At 49.3% G+C, this 24369-nt stretch overlaps 7 protein-coding genes across 7 annotated transcripts; all 7 read left to right on the forward strand.

Moving 5' to 3' along the window:
• Window positions 1-12: 12 nt before the first annotated feature.
• H6S33_000525 (uncharacterized protein) lies at window positions 13-3114 on the forward strand (the record flags this gene model as incomplete). Its single annotated transcript, XM_044831912.1, has 11 exons — window positions 13-55; window positions 115-159; window positions 218-238; window positions 310-438; window positions 502-549; window positions 685-1395; window positions 1466-1657; window positions 1718-1883; window positions 1940-2394; window positions 2463-2730; window positions 2787-3114. The coding sequence occupies 11 exons, from the start codon at window positions 13-15 to the stop codon at window positions 3112-3114; spliced, it is 2406 nt and encodes an 801-aa protein (XP_044700084.1).
• Window positions 3115-4518: 1404 nt separating this feature from the next.
• Window positions 4519-6715, forward strand: H6S33_000526 (uncharacterized protein; the record flags this gene model as incomplete). Its single annotated transcript, XM_044831913.1, has 4 exons — window positions 4519-4682; window positions 4750-4914; window positions 4972-6581; window positions 6657-6715. The coding sequence occupies 4 exons, from the start codon at window positions 4519-4521 to the stop codon at window positions 6713-6715; spliced, it is 1998 nt and encodes a 665-aa protein (XP_044700085.1).
• Window positions 6716-7211: 496 nt separating this feature from the next.
• Window positions 7212-8837, forward strand: H6S33_000527 (uncharacterized protein; the record flags this gene model as incomplete). The annotated part of the gene is made up of 5 exons (XM_044831914.1): window positions 7212-7424; window positions 7490-7617; window positions 7706-8066; window positions 8155-8230; window positions 8305-8837. The coding sequence occupies 5 exons, from the start codon at window positions 7212-7214 to the stop codon at window positions 8835-8837; spliced, it is 1311 nt and encodes a 436-aa protein (XP_044700086.1).
• A 1899-nt stretch (window positions 8838-10736) lies between these two features.
• Window positions 10737-12590, forward strand: H6S33_000528 (uncharacterized protein; the record flags this gene model as incomplete). The annotated part of the gene is made up of 1 exon (XM_044831915.1): window positions 10737-12590. One exon carries the CDS (start codon window positions 10737-10739, stop codon window positions 12588-12590), a length of 1854 nt encoding a protein of 617 aa, XP_044700087.1.
• Window positions 12591-13153: 563 nt separating this feature from the next.
• H6S33_000529 (uncharacterized protein) lies at window positions 13154-14428 on the forward strand (the record flags this gene model as incomplete). The annotated part of the gene is made up of 7 exons (XM_044831916.1): window positions 13154-13216; window positions 13285-13303; window positions 13362-13477; window positions 13568-13657; window positions 13727-13779; window positions 13878-14338; window positions 14397-14428. 7 exons carry the CDS (start codon window positions 13154-13156, stop codon window positions 14426-14428), a joined length of 834 nt encoding a protein of 277 aa, XP_044700088.1.
• A 698-nt stretch (window positions 14429-15126) lies between these two features.
• Window positions 15127-15456, forward strand: H6S33_000530 (uncharacterized protein; the record flags this gene model as incomplete). The annotated part of the gene is made up of 1 exon (XM_044831918.1): window positions 15127-15456. One exon carries the CDS (start codon window positions 15127-15129, stop codon window positions 15454-15456), a length of 330 nt encoding a protein of 109 aa, XP_044700089.1.
• A 6460-nt stretch (window positions 15457-21916) lies between these two features.
• On the forward strand, window positions 21917-24295 carry H6S33_000531 (uncharacterized protein; the record flags this gene model as incomplete). The annotated part of the gene is made up of 5 exons (XM_044831919.1): window positions 21917-22150; window positions 22236-23600; window positions 23661-23760; window positions 23816-24150; window positions 24203-24295. 5 exons carry the CDS (start codon window positions 21917-21919, stop codon window positions 24293-24295), a joined length of 2127 nt encoding a protein of 708 aa, XP_044700090.1.
• Between the last annotated feature and the right edge of the window lie 74 nt (window positions 24296-24369).

Below are 24369 nucleotides of genomic sequence, written 5' to 3' on the forward strand. Positions count from 1 at the left end.
CCATCATTCGTCATGTCGCGACACAAGAATGTTAGAAATCTGGACCTAGATGAAGGCATGCCCTTGGGAATTTAATTTCTATCAACTGCGGTTCCTAATATAATAGCGCTGCAGAATTATACGACTACGATGGCGAAGATTACGATGATGGCTCCGGTGGTGTGTACCTACCAAGTGCTCTGAATTGTGAAAACCTTCTAATAAACTATTAAAACAGAAATGAGCGAAAGTGATAGACGTATTACAGCTCCTTCTCTCTCACTACTAGGGTGTACATTGCTAAGAGTTTAATGTTAATGTGCATAATAGATCAGTTAAACGTGGGCTTGCGAAAAGTACGAGAGATACTGGGCAATGAGGTAGCAACGGACAAGGAAATCCAAGAGTCTTTGTGGTACTATTTTTTCGATGTTGAAAAGACCGTTAATTATATCCTGAGTAATGCATCTGCCACTTACCACTAGGAAACGCAGAAACACAAGATACTGACTGCTTGAATAGACCAACACGGAAAACCTACCAAAAAGAAAAAGTCCCAAGCCAGCAAAGGTAGTTTAATTTCCCCGTTCACAATTTGCCTACCTTCAGCCCTGTTTCTTCGTTAAGGTGCCCATCTGAAAGCGGTGCATCACTCCTACACTGATTGTACAGGATGCTCAGAGCTCATCTAAGGGATTGGTCAAGGTCAAGGCTATTTCGGAAATCACGAGGCGCCCAAGATGTCTGCGGTGGCTTATGGACTTTTTGCGGATGCACCTTGGGGGATGATTCCGGAAGATCGTAAGGGATATATCTTGGTCCAACCTGTGCACCCTTTTGGCGGACTCCTCGGAGGTTCGGGTGGACCAGCCGGGGGAAAGACCTCGAAACTTGCAGCTTTGGCAAAGGCTAGAAAGGAAAAGGCGGATGCTCAAAAAAAGCTTCTTCTTCAGCAGACATCCCCTGACGGAGAAAAAAGCACCGCAGTATCTATGCTGTCACGTCTCTCAGCAAAACAATCATCTCCACCTGTTCAGGCGCCATCTTCTGTAGTAACAGCAGATATCGATGTCCAATCAACGAACTTTCCCGAAACCCCAAATACCAGAGCTCCGCCGCTGCTCGCACCGAGCCCCATACATAATCAGCCTAGCCAGAGCCTTGACCAATCGGCAAGAAAAGAGCCAGAAGAGCGGTCTTTCCCTGCCCAGGAACAAGAGGGTTCTGTTCCTGCTTTAGATCTAAGAGCTGGGCCATCAAAATTTGCGCTGTCCATGTTTGGAGATAGGCTTGCATCAGTGTATGAAATTGAGGTCACTGACAGACGTATGTTCTCGTTACCAGGAGCTCCTACGAGTGCATTCTCTGGACCAAGTCCGGATGATGTAGTTGTTGCTGCCCAAAGTTCTAGTAAAGGTAGTAAATTCTGTCCTGAAAATTTAGCAAATATAATTCAAGGTTAGTCTAACATAGATATTACTCCTAGGCTTGAATGGAAAGGCTGCTTCTAAGAATGACCCGAAAGCCTTGGCAGATGCCAAAGCGTTGAAGAAAGTTGAAGCAGCCATACAAGCAGTCAATATTGACAATGCACCTGTGAAGCAGCGAAAAAAGATTGATGTTCTTCAAGAATATAAAAATTCAACGGCGAAAGAAAACGCAAACTTTGTAGTGATAGGTCTGTGATTTCCGTCCACGGAACCTGAGAACGAAATGGCTTATGTTTATCGTATCATAGGGCACGTCGATGCTGGGAAGAGTACTCTCATGGGGAGACTCCTTTTAGACACTGGTGTAGTGGATCAACGAACAATTGAAAAGTTTAAACAGGAAGCAGAGAAGATAGGAAAATCGTCCTTTGCACTCGCTTGGGTTCTGGACCAAACAGAAGAGGAACGAAGCAGGTATCGTAGCTCTATGTCCTGAAATATATTGAACGCTAACTTTGGCTTCCTGCCAGGGGGGTTACAATGGATATCGCCGTGAACAAATTTGAGACCGAAAAGGCTCGGTTTACGATCGTAGATGCCCCGGGTCATCGCGACTTTATTCCAAACATGATTGCTGGTGCATCCCAGGCCGACTTTGCAGTGCTTGTTATTGATTCTTCAACTGGGGCCTTTGAAGCTGGGTTCCACTTGAGGGGGCAAACCAAGGAGCATACACTCCTCGTCAGAAGTATGGGTGTTCAACGGATAATCGTAGCCGTAAATAAACTTGACTCGGTAGAATGGTCCCATGAGCGATTCGAAGAGATCGAGCAGCAGATGACCCAATTTCTTACACAAGCTGGGTTTGCTTCAAAAAATATCAGCTTCATACCTTGCAGTGGATTGACAGGTGGAAATATCGTGAAGAAACCGAAATCTGGCCTCATTCCTTGGTACTCCGGGCCAACATTAGTAGAAGAACTTGGTAGAGTATCCACGCTCAATTATGCCTATCTAATCATCACGCTAATTTCATCACTTCGGTACGCGTAGAAAAAACGAAGCCCCTAACGCGCGCAATCGAAAAGCCATTACGACTTACAATCTCGGATGTTTTCAAAGGTGGAATTATGAACCCAGTCTCTATTTCTGGCCGAATAGAGGCCGGGAATCTTCAGGTTGGGGATAACATCGTTGCCATACCTAGTGGCGAAAGTGGAATTATCAAGGCAATCGAAGTTGATGAAGAGCCCACTGATTGGGCGGTTGCTGGTCACAATGTTGTTATTCACCTATCCAATATCGATATGGTACATTTAAGGTATAACCACAATACATTCAAGTGCTTGTATGAACATGTGATGACAAGTTTCATAGGGAGGGTGATATTCTCTGCGATCCAACAAATCGTGTTACTCCCCAAAGTTCATTCACGATAAAAATACTTGCCTTCGAAGGACTCACGCCCATGATGGTTGATGTTCACAGAGGACGGCTTCACGCGCCAGGAAAAGTTGTTTATCTTCTCTCAACACTAGATAAAGCAACTGGTGTTGTTCTGAAGAAAAGGCCAAGGCATATCACCGCTGGGTCACTGGCGACTGTAAAGGTAGAGCTTATGGGTAACCCGATTCCATTGGAGGCGGGTTACAGGGTGGTATTGCGAAGCGGTGGACAAACTGTTGCCGCCGGAATTGTTGAATAGTAGACCAGTTGGATAGCCACATCGCCTAATTAATTTTATCATGCATTTAGGATAATACTGCTGAAGAAAATTCACCAAGTTGTCTTTTCAGTTGGATACCACATACTTTGTACACAGTCATCGATTGTCGATCGCCCATTTCTTGTGACTCAATATCGAGTAACAATAGATGGTAAATAAATAATAAGAGCAAAGGTTCAATCTAAACTTGACTAATAAGGAGTGGGTGTAAAACACCCTTGGGTTTAATATATTTTTCAGATCTGAGGGTTACATGCATGTATGTACATGTAGGTACCCTTTTTGCTGTCCTGCCATACTACATATTATGAGCCTATTGTCCGATCTGTTCGAGCCGTTGTGGGGCCTTCTTTTGAAAAGTTTGACCTAGAAGATACTCAACCCTCAGATCTAAAGGGTACATTAAACCTTTACTCACTCGCCTTAAAACTAGGCGTAATTAATGGGCCTAGTATTAGGCATACATACAAAGACTTTAATACTGAAACACCCTATATCTCCGGAAGTGCATATATGACATACTTCATCATAACACATCTACACGGAGACATCCTGCAGGCCGGCCGGGGCGGCTCAGGTTTTGGTTTCACCCAAGGTATTGATATAGTAAACTCTTATGTACCTACAGACCGTTACCACCGACTTGGTCTTAGTCTTAGATGATGCCTGAAGCATTTTACCCAATCAGTGTAGTTTCTTCATTGTGGCACCGATCTCATTGCAGGCACTAGCCACAAACCTTTTACAATAGTACTACAGATGTACCTAATATTAATAGTAGTACCTGCGTATCTACAAATACATATATATACTACATGTACCTACAATACATATACTGAGAACAAATGTACATAATCTACATGTACCTACATTTAACTCCTAGATTTTTAATGCAAGTCGAGGCGGCTCAATTACACCCCCCCCCCCCCCCCCAATCCTGAAAAAAAAAAAAAAAAACGTAAACGAGGACTAGAAATTTCAGCAGCTCGTGTGTTCAGTTAAGGTGTGTGCAATGCCACTGTGCAGCAGCATGGCTGCACCTCTAGCCCTAAGTTACCACCGTGTTCTTTCCCCTGACTTGGCGCAGATCCTGGGGGTGGCGGCTGCGGCAGGGTGTGTGTGTGACTAAGCTTAGGAAACCGCCGTAGGCACAAAGCTCGAGGAACCTGGAAGTTTGAAAAGTGTCCTCAACTACGAAAGGTGGCTTTTTCTCCCAGGACTGTTATAAAGGAATCCATCTTCTCTTCCACCCCGCACAATTCCTTTCCTCAACCATCACGCTTTCTACACAACACTAGATAAATTTTCCTTCAGATCTATAAACAACCTTGACTGGTTTGTAATTCCACAACCTACGTTCTCTATAAAACGGTCGTCGCCCCCATGATCGACAATAAGGGCAAACCGGTAGCATGGACCGCGGTCCTCTACCTTTTTTTCATTTTCCTCGCACCTCTTCTATTCTTGTCACCAGCATCGGCAGCTTCAGACAGTGAAGCTGAGAACTATGGTACCGTCATTGGTATTGATTTGGGAACTACTTACTCGTAAGTACAGATCTATATGAAATCTTTCGGAGAGGAACTTGGTCTAACTTTACTGTCTGGTAATTAGTTGTGTTGGTGTAATGAAGTCTGGGCGTGTCGAGATTTTGGTAAACGATCAGGGAAACCGTATCACTCCATCATATGTCGCTTTCACCGATGATGAGCGTTTGGTTGGTGACGCCGCTAAGAACCAATATGCGGCCAACCCCACCAACACCGTATTTGATATCAAGTATGTTGCTCTCTAGAACTCAAATAATTTACCATTGAAGCTAATATCGTTTTCTAGGCGTCTTATTGGACGAAGATTCAATGACAAGGATGTTCAGACTGACATCAAGCACTTCCCCTTCAAAGTCATCAACAAGAACGGAAACCCTGTCGTTGAAGTCAAAGTTAATGGAGCCGAGAGAGTCTTCACTCCTGAGGAAATCTCAGCCATGATTCTTGGAAAGATGAAGGAGATTGCTGAGGGATACCTCATGAAGACTGTCACTCATGCCGTCGTCACTGTCCCGGCTTACTTCAACGACGCCCAGCGTCAAGCCACCAAGGATGCAGGCGCTATCGCCGGTCTTAACGTTCTTCGTGTCGTCAACGAGCCTACCGCCGCCGCCATCGCCTATGGACTTGATAAGCAAGGTGGTGAGCGTCAAATCATTGTCTACGATCTTGGTGGTGGTACCTTCGATGTTTCCCTCTTGTCTATCGATCAGGGTGTTTTCGAGGTCTTGGCTACCGCTGGTGATACCCATCTCGGAGGAGAGGATTTCGACCACCGTGTGATCCAGCACTTTGCCAAGATTTACAACAAGAAGCACGGTGTTGACATCGCCAAGGACCTCAAGACTATGGGTAAGCTGAAGCGTGAGGTTGAGAAGGCCAAGCGTACTCTTTCTTCCCAGATGTCTGTCCGCATTGAAATCGAAGCTTTCCATGAAGGCAAGGACTTCTCTGAGACCCTTACCCGGGCTAAGTTCGAAGAGCTCAATCTCGATTTGTTCAAAAAGACTCTCAAGCCTGTTGAGCAGGTCCTCAAGGACGCCAAGGTCAAGAAGGGTGAAGTTGACGACATCGTCCTTGTTGGTGGATCTACCCGTATTCCCAAAGTTCAGGCCCTCTTGGAGGAGTACTTTGGAAAGCAAGCCTCCAAGGGTATCAACCCTGATGAGGCCGTTGCCTATGGTGCCGCTGTTCAGGGAGGTGTCTTGTCTGGAGAGGAGGGAACCGAGGAGCTCGTTCTTATGGATGTTAACCCATTGACTCTTGGTATCGAAACCACCGGTGGTGTCATGACCAAGCTCATCACTCGCAACACTATTATCCCTACTCGCAAGTCTCAGATCTTCTCCACTGCTGCCGATAACCAGCCCGTAGTCTTGATCCAGGTCTTTGAGGGCGAACGTTCTATGACCAAGGATAACAACCTTTTGGGCAAGTTCGAGCTCACTGGCATTCCCCCAGCTCCCCGTGGTGTTCCTCAGATCGAGGTCTCTTTCGAACTCGATGCCAATGGTATCCTGAAGGTTTCAGCTTCTGACAAGGCCACTGGAAAGGCTGAGAGCATCACCATTACCAACGAGCGTGGTCGATTGAGCCAAGAAGAGATTGACCGTATGGTTGCCGAGGCCGAGAAATTCGCCGACGAGGACAAGGCCAACAGAGAGAGAATTGAGGCCAGGAATGGTCTTGAGAACTACGCTTTCTCTTTGAAGAACCAGGTCAACGATGAGGAGGGTCTCGGTGGCAAGCTTGACGAGGACGACAAGGAGACTCTTTTGTCCGCCGTTAAGGAAACCACTGAGTGGCTTGAGGAGAACGCTGCCACTGCCACCACAGAGGACTTTGACGAGCAGAAGGAGAAGCTCAGCCAGGTCGCCTACCCCATCACTAGCAAGAGTAAGTTATATTCTGTCTCCAAAACTATATTTATTTGCGGAATTGGTTAACTAACGTTTTTTTTCTCTCTAACAGTGTATGCTGGTGCTGGTGGTGCTGGTGATGAAGAACCAAGCGGTCACGACGAGTTGTAAACGCATATCATGTTTGGATTTAGAAATGCCAGGCGTTGTTTGTGATCCTCCATGTACAAAAAAGCGTGGTTTATTCATTTTTTCTCTTTCAAGTTTTTTTTTTTTTTTTCTTTTCATGTGCATTCGGTGAATTACATGAGGGTCAACAGAATCTATCGTGTCTAGCGCTTTGTACTGCAGTAATGTCATTGAAAAATTGCTCTTTGCCCACAACAAAATACTCGCATGCATGATGGCAGAACAAGTATACAAGAGTCTTCTGTTTAGGTTGCTATCTAGATTAATTATTCTTATGAATGCCCTACTGAAATTCTTTTGGTTCCTCTGGGACCCCCTGGTACTTTATATTTGTGCAGTACTGCATATCAGTACATGTCGTTACAAGGGTTTGAGCTAAGTTTATCCAGTCGCATATATTATTGTAGTGTTACTTGACTTTTTCATCCACCATACTTGCATACTTCTTTATAAACAATTGTTTAGAGAGAAACCCCCAATGATATTTTATACGACCAACTTCATAACGCTAGGGGTGGCGTGTAGCTTTCTCTTTTTCCACCAGCGCTCGAAAGACGTCAAGGATTCAGACCGAATTGCAGTGGGCACTTCTGACGCTGGAGTAGTGGCCACGTTGAAGGATGCGACATCGAAATTCACACGACTTTATCTCGTGGTCTACGCCCTGACGATGGGCGCGGACTGGCTTCAGGTCTGGATTGCTGAGCTTCCGTCGTTGAAAACACTCAAACTAACGATTCTGGGGATATTGCGAAGGGGGCACACATCTATGCTTTATACCGCGAGCAGATGGGATTCTCGGAGGAGACGGTGGCCAGCTTCTTTACGGCGGGGTTCCTGTCCGGTGCCGTGAGCGCGTATTTCGTCGGCAGCTTGGCGGATAGGTCGGTTTTTATAATCTGGTGCGCGGATTGAGGGGGGGGGGGGGGAGTTGACATTTCAACTCACAAGGAGATAATCATGATGTGCTAGACTAGGGAGACGGCTGATATGCCTCACGTACTGCGTTGCCTACACGCTCTCCTGCCTCTCCACGCTGTACCGGTCCAAGCCGGTGCTGTATGGCGGCAGGCTGCTCGGCGGTGTGTCGACTTCCATCCTGTACAGCTGCTTCGAGTCATGGATGGTGACAGAGTTCCATTCGCGGGGGCTTTCCCGCGGGGGTGCGCTCAGCCATTTGTTTGGCGTGCTGACGGCGGCGAACTCGATTGTGGCTATTGCGGCGGGCGTGTCGAGTGAGTGGCTGGTGGGCGTGACGGGGACGAGGGAGAGCCCGTTTATGGCGTCGTGTGTGTTGCTGGGGATTGCGTTTGTGGCGATATTGGTGACTTGGGTGGGTTTGACAATCTCTCCCCCCCCCCCCCTCCCCGTATACCTCAAGATGGTGGTGGGGGTTTCAGTGGGCTAATGGGGAGTGGTAGAACGAGAATTATGGTTCGAGATCAAGCACCCCCGGGAGTGCCGTATCAAGAAACGCACTCTCCGTGGTTTTCAACGGTATGACTCTTACACAGCTTCCGATTTTATAGGACACAGGGGAAATAGCTCACACGAAAGCTGCCGACGCACAGACAAACGCATCCTCGCCCTCGTGGTTGCGTCCTGCTGTCTCGAGGCCTCCATGTACATCTTCGTCTTCCTCTGGTCGCCCTCTCTGCAAGCCGTCAACTCTAGTGACGACACGCTGCCCTACGGCATTATCTTCGCCAACTTCATGGCGTCCATGATGCTCGGCTCGTACCTGTTCAACCTGGTAGCCGGAAAGGTGATCCGGCACTCGCGGCTGCTCGTGTGGGTGTTTGCCGCCGCCGCGGTGGCGCTGTACACGGCGGTGTATGCACAGAACGAGTATGCGGTCTTCTACGGGTTCTGCGTGTTTGAGGCGTGCGTGGGCATGTATTTCCCGGCGATGGGCGTGCTGAAGGGGCGCATTATTGAGGACGGGCACCGGGCGGCGGTGTATGGCGTGCTGCGGATTCCGCTGAATGTGGTGGTGGTGGCGGCGTTGGGGGTGGTGGGGAGGGTGGAGAGGGAGAGTCTGTTGCTGTTTTGTTGCGCGATGCTGGTGGCGGCGTGTGGGTTTGTGGGGCATTATATTGACTAGACCTTTTTTTTTTGAGCGGGTGGTGGGGGTTGTGTGTTTTTTAGATTTTGATGGTAAGAAGTTGGGTATCTGAGAATGCATGTGTCGTGAGAGTTGACTGTAATGTATGGCTGCATTAATGAGTCAATCAATCAATGCATAAAAACCTCGAATTAAAGGTATCGAGAGATGAGTGATATTCTGTGATTCAAAGAGGCTATGCTTGCTACAACGCGAGATTACCCCCACTCACAAAAAAAAGAAATAAAATAATCGTCATGTGAAATCTTGCATTTCGTCGTTCTCGTGGAAAGACCCCCACATTGCCATGGGTTGTCGTTTAACTTAAGCTTGGTGTCATGGAACCACCCAGAAGATTGCCACAACTGTAAGGTTGCATGCAATTAATGAATTAAACAAAAAAAAAAAAAGAAAAAAGAACCACCCCGAAGCAAGAGGCCGGCTACTAACGTGCACTTACTTCCATGACTCACTCTTTCATTTAAAATTTTACAGTCCTTTTTTTTTACTCAATACCCCCTATAATTAGGGTTGGGGTTATATAATGACATCAGGTACAAATATTCTACTATTCGATATATAATTATTTGGTTGGGGGTCAGGGTCAATGATTGAAAGGGTACTTTTTTGGACTCTTGGCGCCGGTGTTATCGGGGTATACTGCATTTATTATATGATCTTATCTAATAATAATGCCTATTTGCACGCATTTATGGTGTATGTACACGCTTACCAGCAATAGAACCAGAAAATGAAAGTAACGGAAACAGGGATTATTTGTATGAGAGAACGGCGCCACTCCATACAAATTATCCTTGCCCCGAGCAACTGCATTTTCTGGTTCTTATGCTGGTAAGCGTGTACTTGCACTATTTACAAACATTACAGAACATGGGCGAGCGGTCTGCCTACTCTAGTGGGTAATGTACTAAGAATATGATGTAGTTGTTGAGATAAACATCGGAGTGGGAGTAGTGGTTACTTTTTTTTTTTTTTTTATCTATTGCCAAAAAGGCTATCCACTGCTGATGGACTCCACCCACCCAAGCTCATCTCAGGAAATGATCGATCAATCGATCAAAACACACGAACACCCCCCCCCCCCTCTCTCACCGCCAAGCCGTCCCAACCATCTCCAACCAACCCCCAAAGTTCCCAAGGTCCCAAAACAACCTCCGATACTAATCGATCCCCACAAAGATCCATCACAGTTTATCACTCGCCCCAACATACCAACATGCTGTACCACGTCCCGCACACGCCTTGCCTTGGAATCCAGATACCCGGTCATGGCCCACCGATCCAAGCACACACCCTCCTGTAGCCCGATTTCAAACACCCCCCCCCCCCTTGGTTCCACCCGGGGATTGTCATTCGTGGGCCGTGAGTAGCCCGTGCGGGCTCGTTACTCTACCTCCATACATACAGCGGGTCAGGCGGGAGGGACGGAGAGGTGTCTCCACAGAACGCACAGAGACTCAGTGTGATCCCCGGTTTTGATTCAATGTCTATTTCTGTTTCTCCAACATGTATGCAGCGCCTCGCCCACTACTGTCTTCAGGGCCAATTGGTAGAGTAGAGGACTGGTTGGGCGCGGTCTGCGGCTGGTTCAAGGAGGGAATGTGTTTTGCTCTGAAACCCTACATACGGCCGGGGCTGCATGCATGGGCCGGGGCTGTTGGTTGCGGCGGGTGGATTGACTTGACGCGTCTTCCCAGCACCACCGATCTCTGCTGCGGCAGCTAGAGAGCGAGAGAGCGATCGATCAGCCAACAGCCAACAGCCACCGCCTCTCCCCTGTCTCTCTCCCCTCTCTCCCGCACCCGCACCCGCACCCGCACCCGCATCTGCACTCTCACCACCGTTCATGCACCCCCGGCACCCCCTCCCCCGCCAGCCATGACCAAGACGCCCAAACCCGTGCCCGTCCCCGCCAGCGCCCGCCACCACCGCCACCGCCAATCCCTCGCCCAGACCCGCCTCGCCAGCGCCTCCACAGGCCTCAAATCCGTGCGCCGCCACAAGACCCGCACGCCCTCCACCTCCACCACCACCGAGCAGCAGCTCCGCCAGGCCGGCCTCGCCTCGTTCGGCTTCGCAAAAGACACCCCCGCCACCGACACCCCCCAACCGCCGCCGCAGCACCGGGCGAAGCGCCGGAAGCGACTCCCGCGGGAGGAGGTCGAGGTGCCGGAGACGCAGTTCGACCAGAGCACGCAGTCGCCGGAATTTGATCACACCAACAACAACAACGACGATGCATACTCCAGCCCGCTGTCCTCGCCGCCACCCCTCCCCGACGACGACGACGACGAGGACGTGGTAGGGGCGGGTGCGGCAGGGAGCCAGGCATCAGTAAGCTCGCGGGCTGCGATGCCGCCCCCTCCCGTCACGCCGAAGCGGCGGAAGGTGCTGGAGATCCCGGACTCGAAGTCGCCGCCGGTGACGCCGTTTTCGCCATACCAGCCGAGCCAGCACCAGCCGGGGATGCAGGTGCTGTTTTCGCCGACGGGGAGGCTGGGGAGGTCGCCGATGGGGGGGCAGGTGGAGAAGGGGGTGGATACAGGGGCGGCGGAGGAAGGGGGGTGTAGTCAGATGTGGAAGAGGACGGGGAGAAGGTTGTTTGCGACGGGACCGAAGCGGGCGCGGGAGGAGGAGGAGGATACTGCAAGGCCCCCGGAACCCGCGAAGGAGCCACCCCCGGAAGCTATAACTACCAGCACAGGCGCAGAAGCACCGGCACCGGCCAACAGGGACAAATTTGTCAACAGCAGCCAATGGTGGGAGGTCGAAGAGGACGCCCCGCTGTCCACGCAGGCCACACAGACACAGACCCAGAGCCGGGCCGGCACCGACACCGAGACGCAGGACAGCATCGCCACCGTGCTCCTCCCCGAGTCGCAGAAGCCCGCAATCCGGCACGCGCAGGAGCAGGAGCATGAGCCAGAGACCGAGACCTTCCGTGTAGACCTCACCTACAACGAGCCCGAGCCTGAAGACTTCGAGGCCCCCGAATCACAAGACCCTACCCGCGCCGCCGCCGGGCAAGACGAGTCCCAGGGCTCCTTCCACAGCATGACCTATCCCCCGCCGCACCCCTTCCGCGACGACACCCCCGAGGGCAACGCACCCGCCGAACAACCAATACCACTCCCAGACGCAGTCGACGACACCGCCAGCGAGGAGGACCCCGAAGAAGACGAAGACGCACCACACTACAAGCCCTACCACACGCAGCAGCTGCCGTCAAGCTTCTGGCAGACCAATGCCACCTACACCCAGCTCCCACAGCAGAACGAGCTGCTGCTGGGCTCGCAGTGGGCGCCCGAGGCGGTGCGGAGGAAGTATTCTACGGCGGCGTTGGGAGACACGTCGCAGTGGGTGGCGCCGGAGATCGTGCAGCTGCCTAAGAGCCCTATGAAGGAGGATGTTGATGTTGAAGAGGAGGATGATGGCGAGGAAGATGATAAGGAGCCTTCTCAATCCCTCCCAGGGCCTGATGACGGCGAGTCGTCGCAGGTGCTTCCCGGATCGGAGGAGGTGCCGGCTACGCCGACGCAGATCGAGACAAAGAAGGGGGGGAGGAGGGGGGAGTTCAAGTTCCACATACCGGACGACGACGAGGATGTTACGATTGCGACGAGCCAGCTGTTGCCGAGTGAGTTGATGGAGACGTTCCCGATGCCGCCGCCGCTGTCGCAGTTTTCGAGTTATGGATATGGCGATTTGAGTTTTGAGAGTGAGACGCAGTAGGGGGACATAGATGTTGGTGGCAGTGGCATGACGGTCAGCATCGACCTCGTCCCGAGTCTCCGGGCACGGTGCTATATTGGTATTGCGGGCCGAGTTGTGTTGCTGGAGAAGGCGCTGGGGGGTGTTTGGAGCTTGCTTTGGGCCTATCTATATATGATACTAATACGGGGAGGAGTTTTTTTTTTTTTTTGTTCCTTTTCCTTTTTGTTTTTTACTTTTATTCTTTTTGCTTGCTTGCATCCGATTGTAAAACTATTACTATGGGCGCATCTGGGTGTTAGCATGGGGACCTCACATAAACATAAAAATCTGTATTATTATCATTACTTCGCTACCTTACCTCACTCCAGAGCTCTCCCAAACACCCCTGCTGCTGCTGTGTTGTTGCCAAGCAACCATGCATAGTGGGGCTCTCTCCCACTCACAGTTACCTCTCTACTCGCTCACCCCCCTCACAAACCACCACAGCTCCCCCCTATCCTATCCTATCCTATCCTATCCCATCCCCGCCATCATCCCCACCCACTACACTACACCCCCACACAAAAAGCACTCCATCAACAATGCCAGACGCAGAGACAATTGAGACTACCTCGAACTTCATCCTCGATGCTCCCCCCGGCGAGGTGTGTCCCCCCCTCCTCATCCCATCTTGTACAGATAGATAGATAGCTAACCCCATCCCCATCTCTAGCTCCAAGACGTAATCACCGGTACCCCCCCAAAAGCACCCCCCCTCTCTGTGGAGAACGGAAAACTAACCAGCAACAGACATCAAAGCCCTCGTCGGCGACGACAAGGACGTGCTCGACGCCATCCCGCCGGCCGTGGAGCGCTACAATAAGGAGCAGCTGCTGTGCACGAAGCTGCCGGGTGGTAGCCAGCAGGTTAGCACTTCTACCTTGAACAGATTGGATCGGATTGTGTGTGGGTTGTGAATGGAAGCTGATGAGTGAGTGGGGGGTGTTGGGTTGCAGGTTATCGTCAGCGAGTACAATGAGCTGCCGGACGGCCGGTATTTCGATGTTGGCAGCCAGAGCTCGTTTGAGTTTGACCATACGAAGCAGGTATGGATATGCTTTCCCCCCCGGGGGACGAGAGGAGGGATGCTAATGGATGGATGGGCGTGGGTGTAGAAAGCTTCGAATGTGCAGTCTTATGTTCTGGAGTCCCTGAACGCCGATTTGATGTAGAGCCCCCCTTCTCCCCCACCACCCCGACCATCACCAATACTCCCTCGACCACAAGAAACAACCGGGAAGAGGAAAGGCTAACACACCCCCATAGAAAGTCCATCCTCCGCGAGGTCGAGCCTCACGTCAAAGAACACTACCCCTCCCTCCCCGCCTTCGGCGTCTACCCCGGCTCGGAAGACTCCACCGTCACCGTCGTCTTCGTCGGCAACAAGTACAGCCCCTCGAACTACTGGAACGGCCGCTGGCGCTCCACCTACACTTTCAACCCGTCCACCAGCGAGCTCACCGGGCATATACAGGTCGACGTGCACTACTACGAGGACGGCAACGTGCGTCTGCTCACCAACAAGCCCGTGCAGGTCTCGCTGAGCTCCGGGTCCGCCGCCGAGATCGTCAAGGCGATTGCGGGGATTGAGAAGAAGTACCAGGAGGATCTGAACCGCGCGTTTGGCGCGCTGAGTGAGGGCGCGTTTAAGAGTCTGAGGAGGCAGCTGCCCATCACGAGGCAGAAGATTGATTGGGACAAGATTGGCAGCTACAGGTTGGGACAAGGTATGTCTTCTTATATAAGCTCTTTATGTAAGAGGATGGTGCTAATGAATTGGGGTAGATATTGGTGGTGGAAGGGGTGCGCAGAGGTAAGCGGGACTTGGAGGTTGTGTATAATGTGGGGTTCTTCTTTTTCCAATTGGAAATGCGTGTGGAGCGTAGTGTGAAGTTGTGATATCTAGAACAAAAAGCAACTGAGGCATAGTTCGTTTTTTGCTGAAGCGGGTCGATGATAAATATCCAGAAGTGAAACCCATAAATATACGTTTCAAAGGGGGCAAGCTTTAATAAGGTTTTGCTCTGGAAAAAGTAAAGTGGTAAAACTGCCTCAGCCACACTTTAAAAGCCGAGTGACAGATGGTGTGAAATTGAGAGCGAGTGAGAAAGAAACGGAGACAAATACATAAAATATACTTTATTATGACCGAACAGAAAAGAAAAAAAAAAACTAAAAACTGACGGACTCCGAAATTTAAAAACACACCTAATGTGCAGCTACACACATTATCACCCAACCAATTTAGAGGCCGGGAGGATCTGCTCACGAGCCTTTCTCAAGACACCCGAGATTACCCCTGCCACAAGATCCCCAGCTAGCTAGCGGCCGCGCATAGTACCCCTCTCTCCCCCCGGCCGAGCCCCGAAGCCCCCCTTATGGACTCTTTATCTTTATGCCCATCACTACATCATAGTAGCTAGCTATCTATCCCTTCAAGCTTCCCCACTCTATTCACTTCCCCCACCCAACATTGCGCTCCGTTCAGAAGAACCAGCCCCACACCAAATACAACATGACCACCGTCCCCGTGGCGACCGCCGCCATCTTCAGCGTCTGCGACTTTGTCCCGCTGGAGGCCATGCGCGTGATGCGCGCTGTCGACTGCTTCAGGCTGGAGCTGAAGTTGTCGAATAGATCGCTCTATAGCACCCCCATCCGCCCCCCGTTAGTCTTATTCGGTTTACCGGAGGATAGGAAGGAAGGAAGGGCGGCAAGGGAGGGAGGGAGGGAGGGAGGGTGGGAGGGAGGAAGGGCGTACAGAGTCATCGATGATGTGCTGGTCGCGGGCGTTGTCGTAGATGTTTATTGTGACGTCGCGCAGGGAGGTTACTTTGGAGGCTAGCTCGTCCAGGCGGGCGTTGTTTTGCCTTTTTTGTTGGGTTGTTGTGTAGGTTAGCCGACGGCATCTACACTACACAGAATTAGAAACTGGGGGAGCAACCTTTCTCGTTCGTAAGCTTCAGACATGATTGTTGTTGTTTGTGGTTTTTTTTTTTCCGTGGCGGGGGAGGAAGGGAGGGAAGAGCTAGGAGTGAGTGGGGAGATTGAGAATCAAGGAAAAAGCTGACGTTGGGTCGTTGGATCGGAGCAAGAGAGAGAGTGAGATGGATGATGAGCAGTGTGGCTGTTGGGCGCTAGGGCGCCAAGTTTCGCCACACCGAGACCGAGACTCTCCCCCCCCCCCCCTGACGTGTTTGGGCCCTGGGGATTAGAGGTCACGTGGATGCGCACGTGTGAGGAAAGTGGTTTGCGGGGTGGGGGAGGAAGCGGAAGGACAGGAAAAAGGCTTATTTCAAAGTGTCTCATTGTGGGGATCTCCCTTCGGTAAGTGCGTTTTGTGCAGCCAGGTCAGGCCCGATCCCCAAAGATCTGGTCGAGTGATTCGATGTGATGGCCAAGCCCCTGGTCTGGTCAATGAGGGAAGGAAAAGCGAGTGGTGCGCGCAAAGCCTACATTCAACATACAATACTTCCCTGGTGGAGAGAGAGATGTTCTCCATCACATCGGAGACCTTCACGCGAGGTGCGCCATCGACTAGCTCCCCGAAGACGCCGTTGAGTGTTTTTTTTTTCCATCTCCTCATCCCTTCCTCGTTGCACAAACGCCTATTTTTAGTGTTTTCTCGAAGCTCCTGGAAGCTTCATCTGGTATTTGAAGAAAAGTGTTTCAAGGGGAGCGGCTTTTAGGTAATGGATGGGATCCTTGCCTGAGATCATTGAACGCCGCACCCCCCCCCCCCCCCCCCGGGGGCCGGCACCAAGTGCGGTCCAGACACTAGCCATTAATAATAGTCGAGTCGCTCGAAGCCTAGTTTAACGCGGAGGAACAGAATCCCCGTAGCTAGAGTGTGTAGATGTCGGATGATGCTCGCTTGTTTCACACATGCACAGGGACTCCGAGGCAAACTCTCATATGAGGGGAAAACTCTAATCGAAACCGTGAAACATATATAAAAACACATACACTGTGGAGTACATACATACAAATATCCACACACATGCAAGTATCAGATACTTGACTTAGCTTTGCCTAGAAGGGTAGAGCGTCATGTGGAGGAAAAAAAAGGGTTCACCTAACCCTGTATCTATCCGTCATAGAGCTTTACCGTGCCAGGCAAAGCTTCCACTGGCGGTCCGGTCCGTCGCGGATTCTAGCGTGTTTCTCCACTACCACTGAGCGATTCAAAGTGAAAAGGTCGAGCAAACAAAAAATTTGTGTCGAGTTGGGTTTTGAACAAAATCTGGCTACTACAGGTACACCATTGGGTATACGATGCATGATTTGTTGGACGACACTTATGTATGGGGATATCATTGATTGATACACAGGCTAGCATAGCTCGCAGAGGGTTTCTATTAAATACATTCACACATTGTAGTCTTTTAATTATGGGCGTATGATTACACTAAGAGTCTCCGTAATTTTCTTCTCGGTACAGATGAAGTCCATTGATAGACTACACGTCCACGAAAGGACCGTATGGATAGGTGGAGGACTACCTTATTTGAATATATAAAATCCATTTGATAAGGATGCTTGGATTCGTGTTTCAGCTGTTATCTAAAGGGCCAATATCCACCATGATGCGGGGCCGGAAAGCGTAACGTATTATATCAGCGCTGCAATTCATGACATATTGTCGACTTTCTCTCATAGAACGATTCTGATGTGACGACTTTCGTTTCTAGTTAAGACTCGGAATCTTGTCATAGCCTCCAGTTTGAAATAATAAATGAATTATCAAGCCTTGGAATCTTTTGGCCGAGAATGGCTTTAGCCTGTTCGCAAACATTTGTAGACGAGGGTATTATAAGTGTCCCTCTCAATGATTTACAACACGAGGATGGGGTGTAGCAAAGATATCTCTGTTTCCAGACATGATACTAATAGCTGGTTCGCGGCTGGGTGTATTTATCCCCGCTACTAGTGTCGTATTGATTGGCGAATTAGTGTGTGGCCAATAATTCATGAAACAACCAAGCTTCCATATCAATATATTGATGTACGAAAGAAGAAGCTCAGAGAAGACCTGTATAGGGAGAAAACTCCTGGACTCTGTAACTACTAGCCCAATTATTAGCCACCACAATTCAAGACAAAAATATCACCCTAAGACCTACCTGTTGGTTTATAACCCTTACTTTAAACTGTTCAGTGAGGTATAAGGAACTCTCTCCTTGTTTTAAATCGGCAAGAATTTGCCTGTTAAGATACTTGCCCACACACATTCATTATGGTGAAGACATAAAACCAACATAAAAAACAGATAGTGGCCCGCATCCTCCATCGTGGTGACTCGCTACGTTTTTCGTGCCAGTAACAAAACCAAAGCAGTCATTGGACGCTCTGGTGTTTACTACCCACAGTACCCCACACCCAGGGCTTTCTTGTTTCGCCAATGTATGTGTTCAGGCATCCTTTGATGTCTAAGAACCAAAAAGCCCGTATCGAGAAACCCCACCAACCGCAAAATTCAGCCTCCCCCACCTTGCCAAGACCGAGTCTGGCCGTGGCGTAGGAATACACAGGGGTTGTTTGGTGTGCGATCAGTACGAGGATTTTGACGACGAAAAAAACTTGATAAAATGCACAGAGCGTATGTCGGAAATATATTCCGTACTTTTAGCTATATAGTCGAGGTCCGAGGCACTTTACACAGCACCAAGAGCCGATCTAGGTAACCCGATGGCACTTGATGCCTTTAGAAAAGGTTTTTAAGGTTATGAGTTGCCCTTTTCATTAATCTTGGTAATAAATCAGGTATCCACTGTGTTCGTTTATCCCTGCAATGATGATTGTGGCATCTGGAAGAGACTGGCAGTGGGTGTTAGAACCAGCAAAATCTTGACAATCCAACAAACGGACAGGGTTCGTGCACACACTTTAGACACATCGCTTGAACACTCCTTCCCCAGAGGAACCCTATCATAACCCAGAATGAAGTGAATGTTTGTATTGCTTTAGTTGGCGATCTGTTTGTGTTCGAGTGATATTCTGTGATTTGAATTTGGAGCCCCAAGCTTGTAAAACCACGATTCCAAGAGCTGCAACAGGAACCACATTATCGGTCAGTCGGTCAACTTGTACGCTGCGTCTTAGATCTATAGAAGTTGCTAGAGTAAATATATATATATATCTTTCCGTAGCTTAGAGAGAGTAGAAGCGTGACGTGACGTTAATACATGTGCATGTTGCCAAGAGAGAATAAATAGGATTCGGGGATGTCCCCGGGAACACACAATATGGTGTTCCAGCTCCACTTTCGATATAACGGGCCGCTGGACGGAATTTATCGGAGACTTCAGCGATAGTGGGATAGTGGGAGGGCTCAGCTGTCATCGATTCAAATCGGTGAAGGGCAGTTGAATAAGGAAGGATTTTCGAAGGAACGACGCGTGTCCGGCGCGTCCTATTACCATCACTACGGGTATTAGCCACATACACGGACAGTATCGGTACGCGCTGTCACGTAACCGTAACTGCACAACTGAAAACTGCACACTGCACACACAAGGTTCCCTTTCCACCGCGGGACAGACAATTTGCGTGGTCGGTCACCACTGCCTCTCCCCGCCAGTAAAAGAAGCCCAGCATGGTCACAAGCAGGAATAAGCTCATTGCACAAGACCGGCGTCAAGCGAAGGCGGGCGACGTCGATAAAGAGCGAGGCAGCCCCGATAAACGAAATGAAGGGTCAGGTGCGGGGCTCTCCTCCTCTCCCTCCTCCTCCTCCTCATCCATCCTTTTCAGTGTGATGGATGGTTATTATGGTGATGTGAGGGGGGGTGTCTATAATTGTAGCCCTACCACCTCTCGACTGCTCACTGCCTATGAAAACCGATAATCCGGATATGTAGGCACGGATGCTTTAAAATGGGGGTAGAAGGTAGAGCAGAGAATATACACCCATGTAGCGACATGGGTTTTGGCATGCTAGAAGGTTGGAAGTTGGAACGCTTTGCTCCCCATCCCAGACAACCGGGATATTCCAAAGAATGTTCGGTTGTTCTGCTGTTCTAAGTTTGTATCCCTACAAGTACCTACATGTAGGGTTTACCTATGCTGTGATAGACTTGGCGTGTTTGCTGGTCAAAGGATGTCTCTCAAGTTTTAAAGGTGTTCCGTTCGTTCAGCTCTCAATCATGTCGCCCACGTGTGCTTGGGACGACAGCGACAGCGTGCTTCACGTCCCCTATCAGATAATGTTGCGCCACATAGCAAACAAGGCATAAGACTGTAAAAACGAAAGAAGGAGTTGTTGAACAAAATGCCATTGATATTTCGGCACTTTCTCCAGAATGGTAAGTAGCAGCAGTGGTGGCAGGTAGTAAGCAGAACTCTCGGTGCAGTTACTTACTCCAATATAACACGCAACAGGAAGGTCAATTGGTAGTTACTTGGTGGCTTCCAGTTGCTAGAATTCAATCCGCGATGAAGGAGGAAAGAATAGGAAAAAGAAGGATGAGAGAGAGAGGGAGAACTTTGTGGATCTTATGTATGTAACCCGCGAAAAGTGCAAAACGGAGTTTTGCAGGTTTTTGTCGTCCGTCTTCCCGTTTGTTTCAACTCGATAGTAAAGCTCTCTCTACCCCTTCGCGGTGGTCTTCAAGCTCTGGGCCTTCTTTCCGTCTGCAGTCCCCTGCCTTTCCCATTGTCCTGCAGCGACGATTATTTCTGAACAAACACATCACGGCATTTAATAGAATAATCCAGCCCAGGATTGACCGCACACGTTGAATTGACACTGAGAACACATTTTTCATCTGCAATTATGCCATGGCGAGATTACATTACCTATAAAGAGCTTCTGTACATACATGCGCTTGATTTTAGCTAGGTTTCAGAGTATCGAACTCGTCCTACATGCGACACTGACTTGTCAAAGTCTTGTTGTTTGTACTGCAATAGGTCAAGTAAGCTGTGAAGGGTCTGGACAACGACCAGGAAAGGATTGAGAGAGCAGATACTGAGCGAGAAGAGGGGAATGAGGGAAGGAGGGAGGGATTGAGAGAGTGTGTGGTGGAGTAAGGGTCGAGGGAACACATAATAAATAGTAATTAAAAACAACGTTATCCAGATCGAGTGCTCTACATGTATCTACAATTTATTATTAGGAAATGAGAAGTCAGAAATAAGAAGTAGAAATAAGAAAGGAATTAAGGGATTCGGCAGTCGTATTTCATAGATCCTTTATCTCCCAAACAGTCCGCCAAAACAAAAATTTGTCCGACTCTGTCGCGAGAAGAGAGAAGCCGCGATCCTCCAATTTCTCGATCGCATTGATCCCAGTTCAGCCAAAACTCGCACCCAAGAGTTGAAGGAAACTCCTAATCCCAAGTCCAACTTTAAGGGTCTCAGTGAATAATCCGCCCTCCAAGTCAAGAAATCAATCAATTCCCATATTCAATTCTCTTACTTACTGCTTCCCACCCCCACCACTACAACACCATCCAACTACATGCTACTACATATGCTCACCTAGCCATATCCATACATACATTGCCATCTACCTATTACATACATACGGGCTCTCCTCCAGCGCACCCTGTTGCTGTTTGTTGCCCAAGGCTCTCCCCTCCCGGACCCTCGCTCACTCACTTCTCTTTGCTTGCCCACTCGCAATTTATTCCGTTGCAAACCCCCCCCTCCAAATCCCCTCACATAATTCATACAAGCATCTAGCTAGGTCTATCAGTCAAGAAAAACCCCGTAATACCATCCACTGGGGTTGTTCTGAGCTCTCGTTGGCCCTGTAATTCGAACTAGCCATGCACTCGGCAAGCGCCTCATCCCACTCGTCGGGGGACAAACCTCACGGTCGACGTCTCACGAAAAACCCTCCCGTCAAAACTGGAACGTTGCCGCAATCTGTATCACAAGGGAGTTCCTCCGTGAGGTCTTGGTCCTCGGGCTCGATCCAGAGGACCCCGTCCGCACCAATATTCCCTAGATCTACACATGGAAAATCACATCACCGGACACCCACCTCTCCCAACCCTCAAGCCTTCTCCTCTTCCAACTCCTCTCTAGAGCAAACCCAAAACTCCTCCCCTCTACTTCAACAAGAAGGGTTTCGACATCTAAGCGACACGCCGACTCAGTACTTTAGTTCTTTTGGGATAGGCTCGCGCCCAGTATCTGGAAGACTGTCCGAAGAATCAACATCTGGAGGTTCGTCCCTAGAGTCAAACAAACGGAACACCATACAACGAGCGCCTGCACCACCTCCGCTTTTGCATGCCAACACAGAAATGACCACAACTACATCACGGCCTCAGCTACGGCAGTCAACCAGCTTTACCATGGGTGAGAAAGGCGGTCCGCCAAGCCCACCGAAAGCTTACACCAGCTCAGGCACAATGAGCCCCAAGAGGAATTCGGATGAGGTGAAGCCACTACCGAGTGCGAAAACAAAGCTAGGGTTTTCAAAGTTCATGAACAGTATGCTTGGGTCGAAGAGAGTAGAAATCTCACACCCCACAAATCCAGTTCATGTCACCCACGTGGGGTTCAATTTCGTCACGGGAGAGTTTACCGTATGCAAACCATTAGTCTCCCATCTTGCCCTTTACCTCTGTTGGTATATATGGATACCGGACTCACAGCTTCCTATTTGTACAGGGATTACCCAAAGAATGGCAGCGATTATTACAGGAAAGCGGAATAACGAAAAAGGAGCAAGAGCAGAACCCCCAGGCTGTTATGGATATTGTCGCATTCTACAGCGATGTCAGGGGCGGTAAAGGTGATGATGGAGTTTGGAAGAAGATTCCTCAACAGCTGGAAAATGAGATGCTACAGCAGCAGCAGCTGCAGCAGCAACAACTACAGCAGCTACAGCTACAGCAACAGCAGCAGCAGCAGCTTCCTCCGCATGTTGGATCCCCGACCCCTGCGCAAACCCCAACGATGGTCAGCCCACCCTTGATGAGTCCTCCTATAAGTCCTCGATTTCCTTCGAACCATGAGTTCAGCTTTGAAAACCCTCGAGCACCCCCTCCAGTCCCTAGTAAATCTCGGGGCCCGGGGCCTATGTCGCCCGTGCTTCCACGAGAAACAAACTCGATTGTTCCCAATCGTCCAGCGCCTCGACCTCCTGCTTCCCCACCTCGGGAAGTTAGTAAAGTAGGTCACTATAGCTTACAGTCAAGGCCACCAGTAACACCGGCACCGACGCCTCAACAGCTCCAACAAATCACTTATGTGCAATCACCAGTTGAGCAATTGCAACAGGACACATACCAACCTCACGATGAATATGACTTTATATCTGCGCCAAGCTCTAACTCTCCCATAATACATCAAAGTCGGATTCCCAGGGATGAATCACCCCCCAGAAATGTAGATCCATTCAGACATCAATCAAGTAGTGCTTATGCCACAGCAAAAACAACAAAGTCGCCTGTTTTCACACAAGCCCATTTCCAGCAACACCATCCGTCTCAGCCACATGGATCACCCCATGCGGAATACGTTGAATCTCAACATCTCCAACGTGCGCCTTCAACCCAGCAAAAGCTTAGCCATAGTCACTCCCAGAACCAGCACCAAACTCAAGGAGGAAATGTGGGACCAGTTCCGGTACAGCGACGTCACAACAGGAAGCAGCCTAGCAGTAGCATCGATATCGTGACCCGTTTAAACGCTATTTGTACAAACGCCGATCCCACAAAGCTTTATCGCAGCCTGAACAAAATTGGCCAGGGAGCTTCTGGCGGCGTGTATACAGCTTACCAAGTCGGGTCAAATCGCTCTGTGGCTATCAAACAAATGAATCTGGAACAGCAACCTAAAAAGGATCTGATTATCAACGAAATTCTAGTCATGAAGGATAGCAAACATAAGAACATTGTAAACTTCATGGATAGCTTCCTTCATAAAGGAGACTTGTGGGTTGTGATGGAATATATGGAGGGAGGAAGCTTGACAGATGTCGTTACTTTCAACATTATGTCCGAGGGCCAAATTGCAGCTGTCTGCAGAGAGGTTTGTCATACTATTGTAAAAGGACTAAACTCGCATTGAATGCTAATTGCCAATCTATAGACTCTTCAAGGCTTACAACATTTGCATTCCAAGGGTGTCATCCATAGAGACATCAAGTCCGACAATATTCTATTATCACTTGAAGGTCACATCAAACTGAGTAAGTTTTGCAAACTATAAGATATGTCCCAGATAGTAAAACTAACCGTAAACAGCCGATTTCGGGTTTTGCGCGCAAATAAACGAGGCCATGATGAAAAGAACCACCATGGTAGGGACACCATATTGGATGGCACCTGAAGTTGTGACTAGGAAAGAATATGGGCGAAAGGTCGACATTTGGAGTTTAGGAATTATGGCGATAGAGATGATTGAAGGAGAGCCACCTTACCTAACAGAATCGCCGCTTCGTGCTCTATATTTGATCGCGACGAATGGGACACCACATCTGAAGGAACCAGACCAATTGTCTGTACAACTCAAAGACTTCTTAAACAAAGCCTTAGAAGTTAGTCCGGATAAGAGACTGTCAGCGGGTGAATTGCTTCAGGTATGATTGCAAAAGGCTTATTTAATAATACAAACATACTAATTATATATAGCATGTGTTCCTTCAAACCGCGGATCCTCTATCTAGCTTGGCACCTCTGGTAAAAGAGGCACGGAAAGCTAGAGCTCAGGAACGACAAAGGTGATGATAAAGTTGTACAGAAGCTGTCTCAAGTACCCACAATAACCGGAGGTGTAACGCGAAAATAGTGGGATGGGC

Source organism: Morchella sextelata (genome assembly GCF_020137385.1).
Source record: "Morchella sextelata strain SCLS chromosome Unknown scls_1, whole genome shotgun sequence".
Taxonomy (NCBI): Eukaryota; Fungi; Ascomycota; class Pezizomycetes; order Pezizales; family Morchellaceae; genus Morchella; species Morchella sextelata.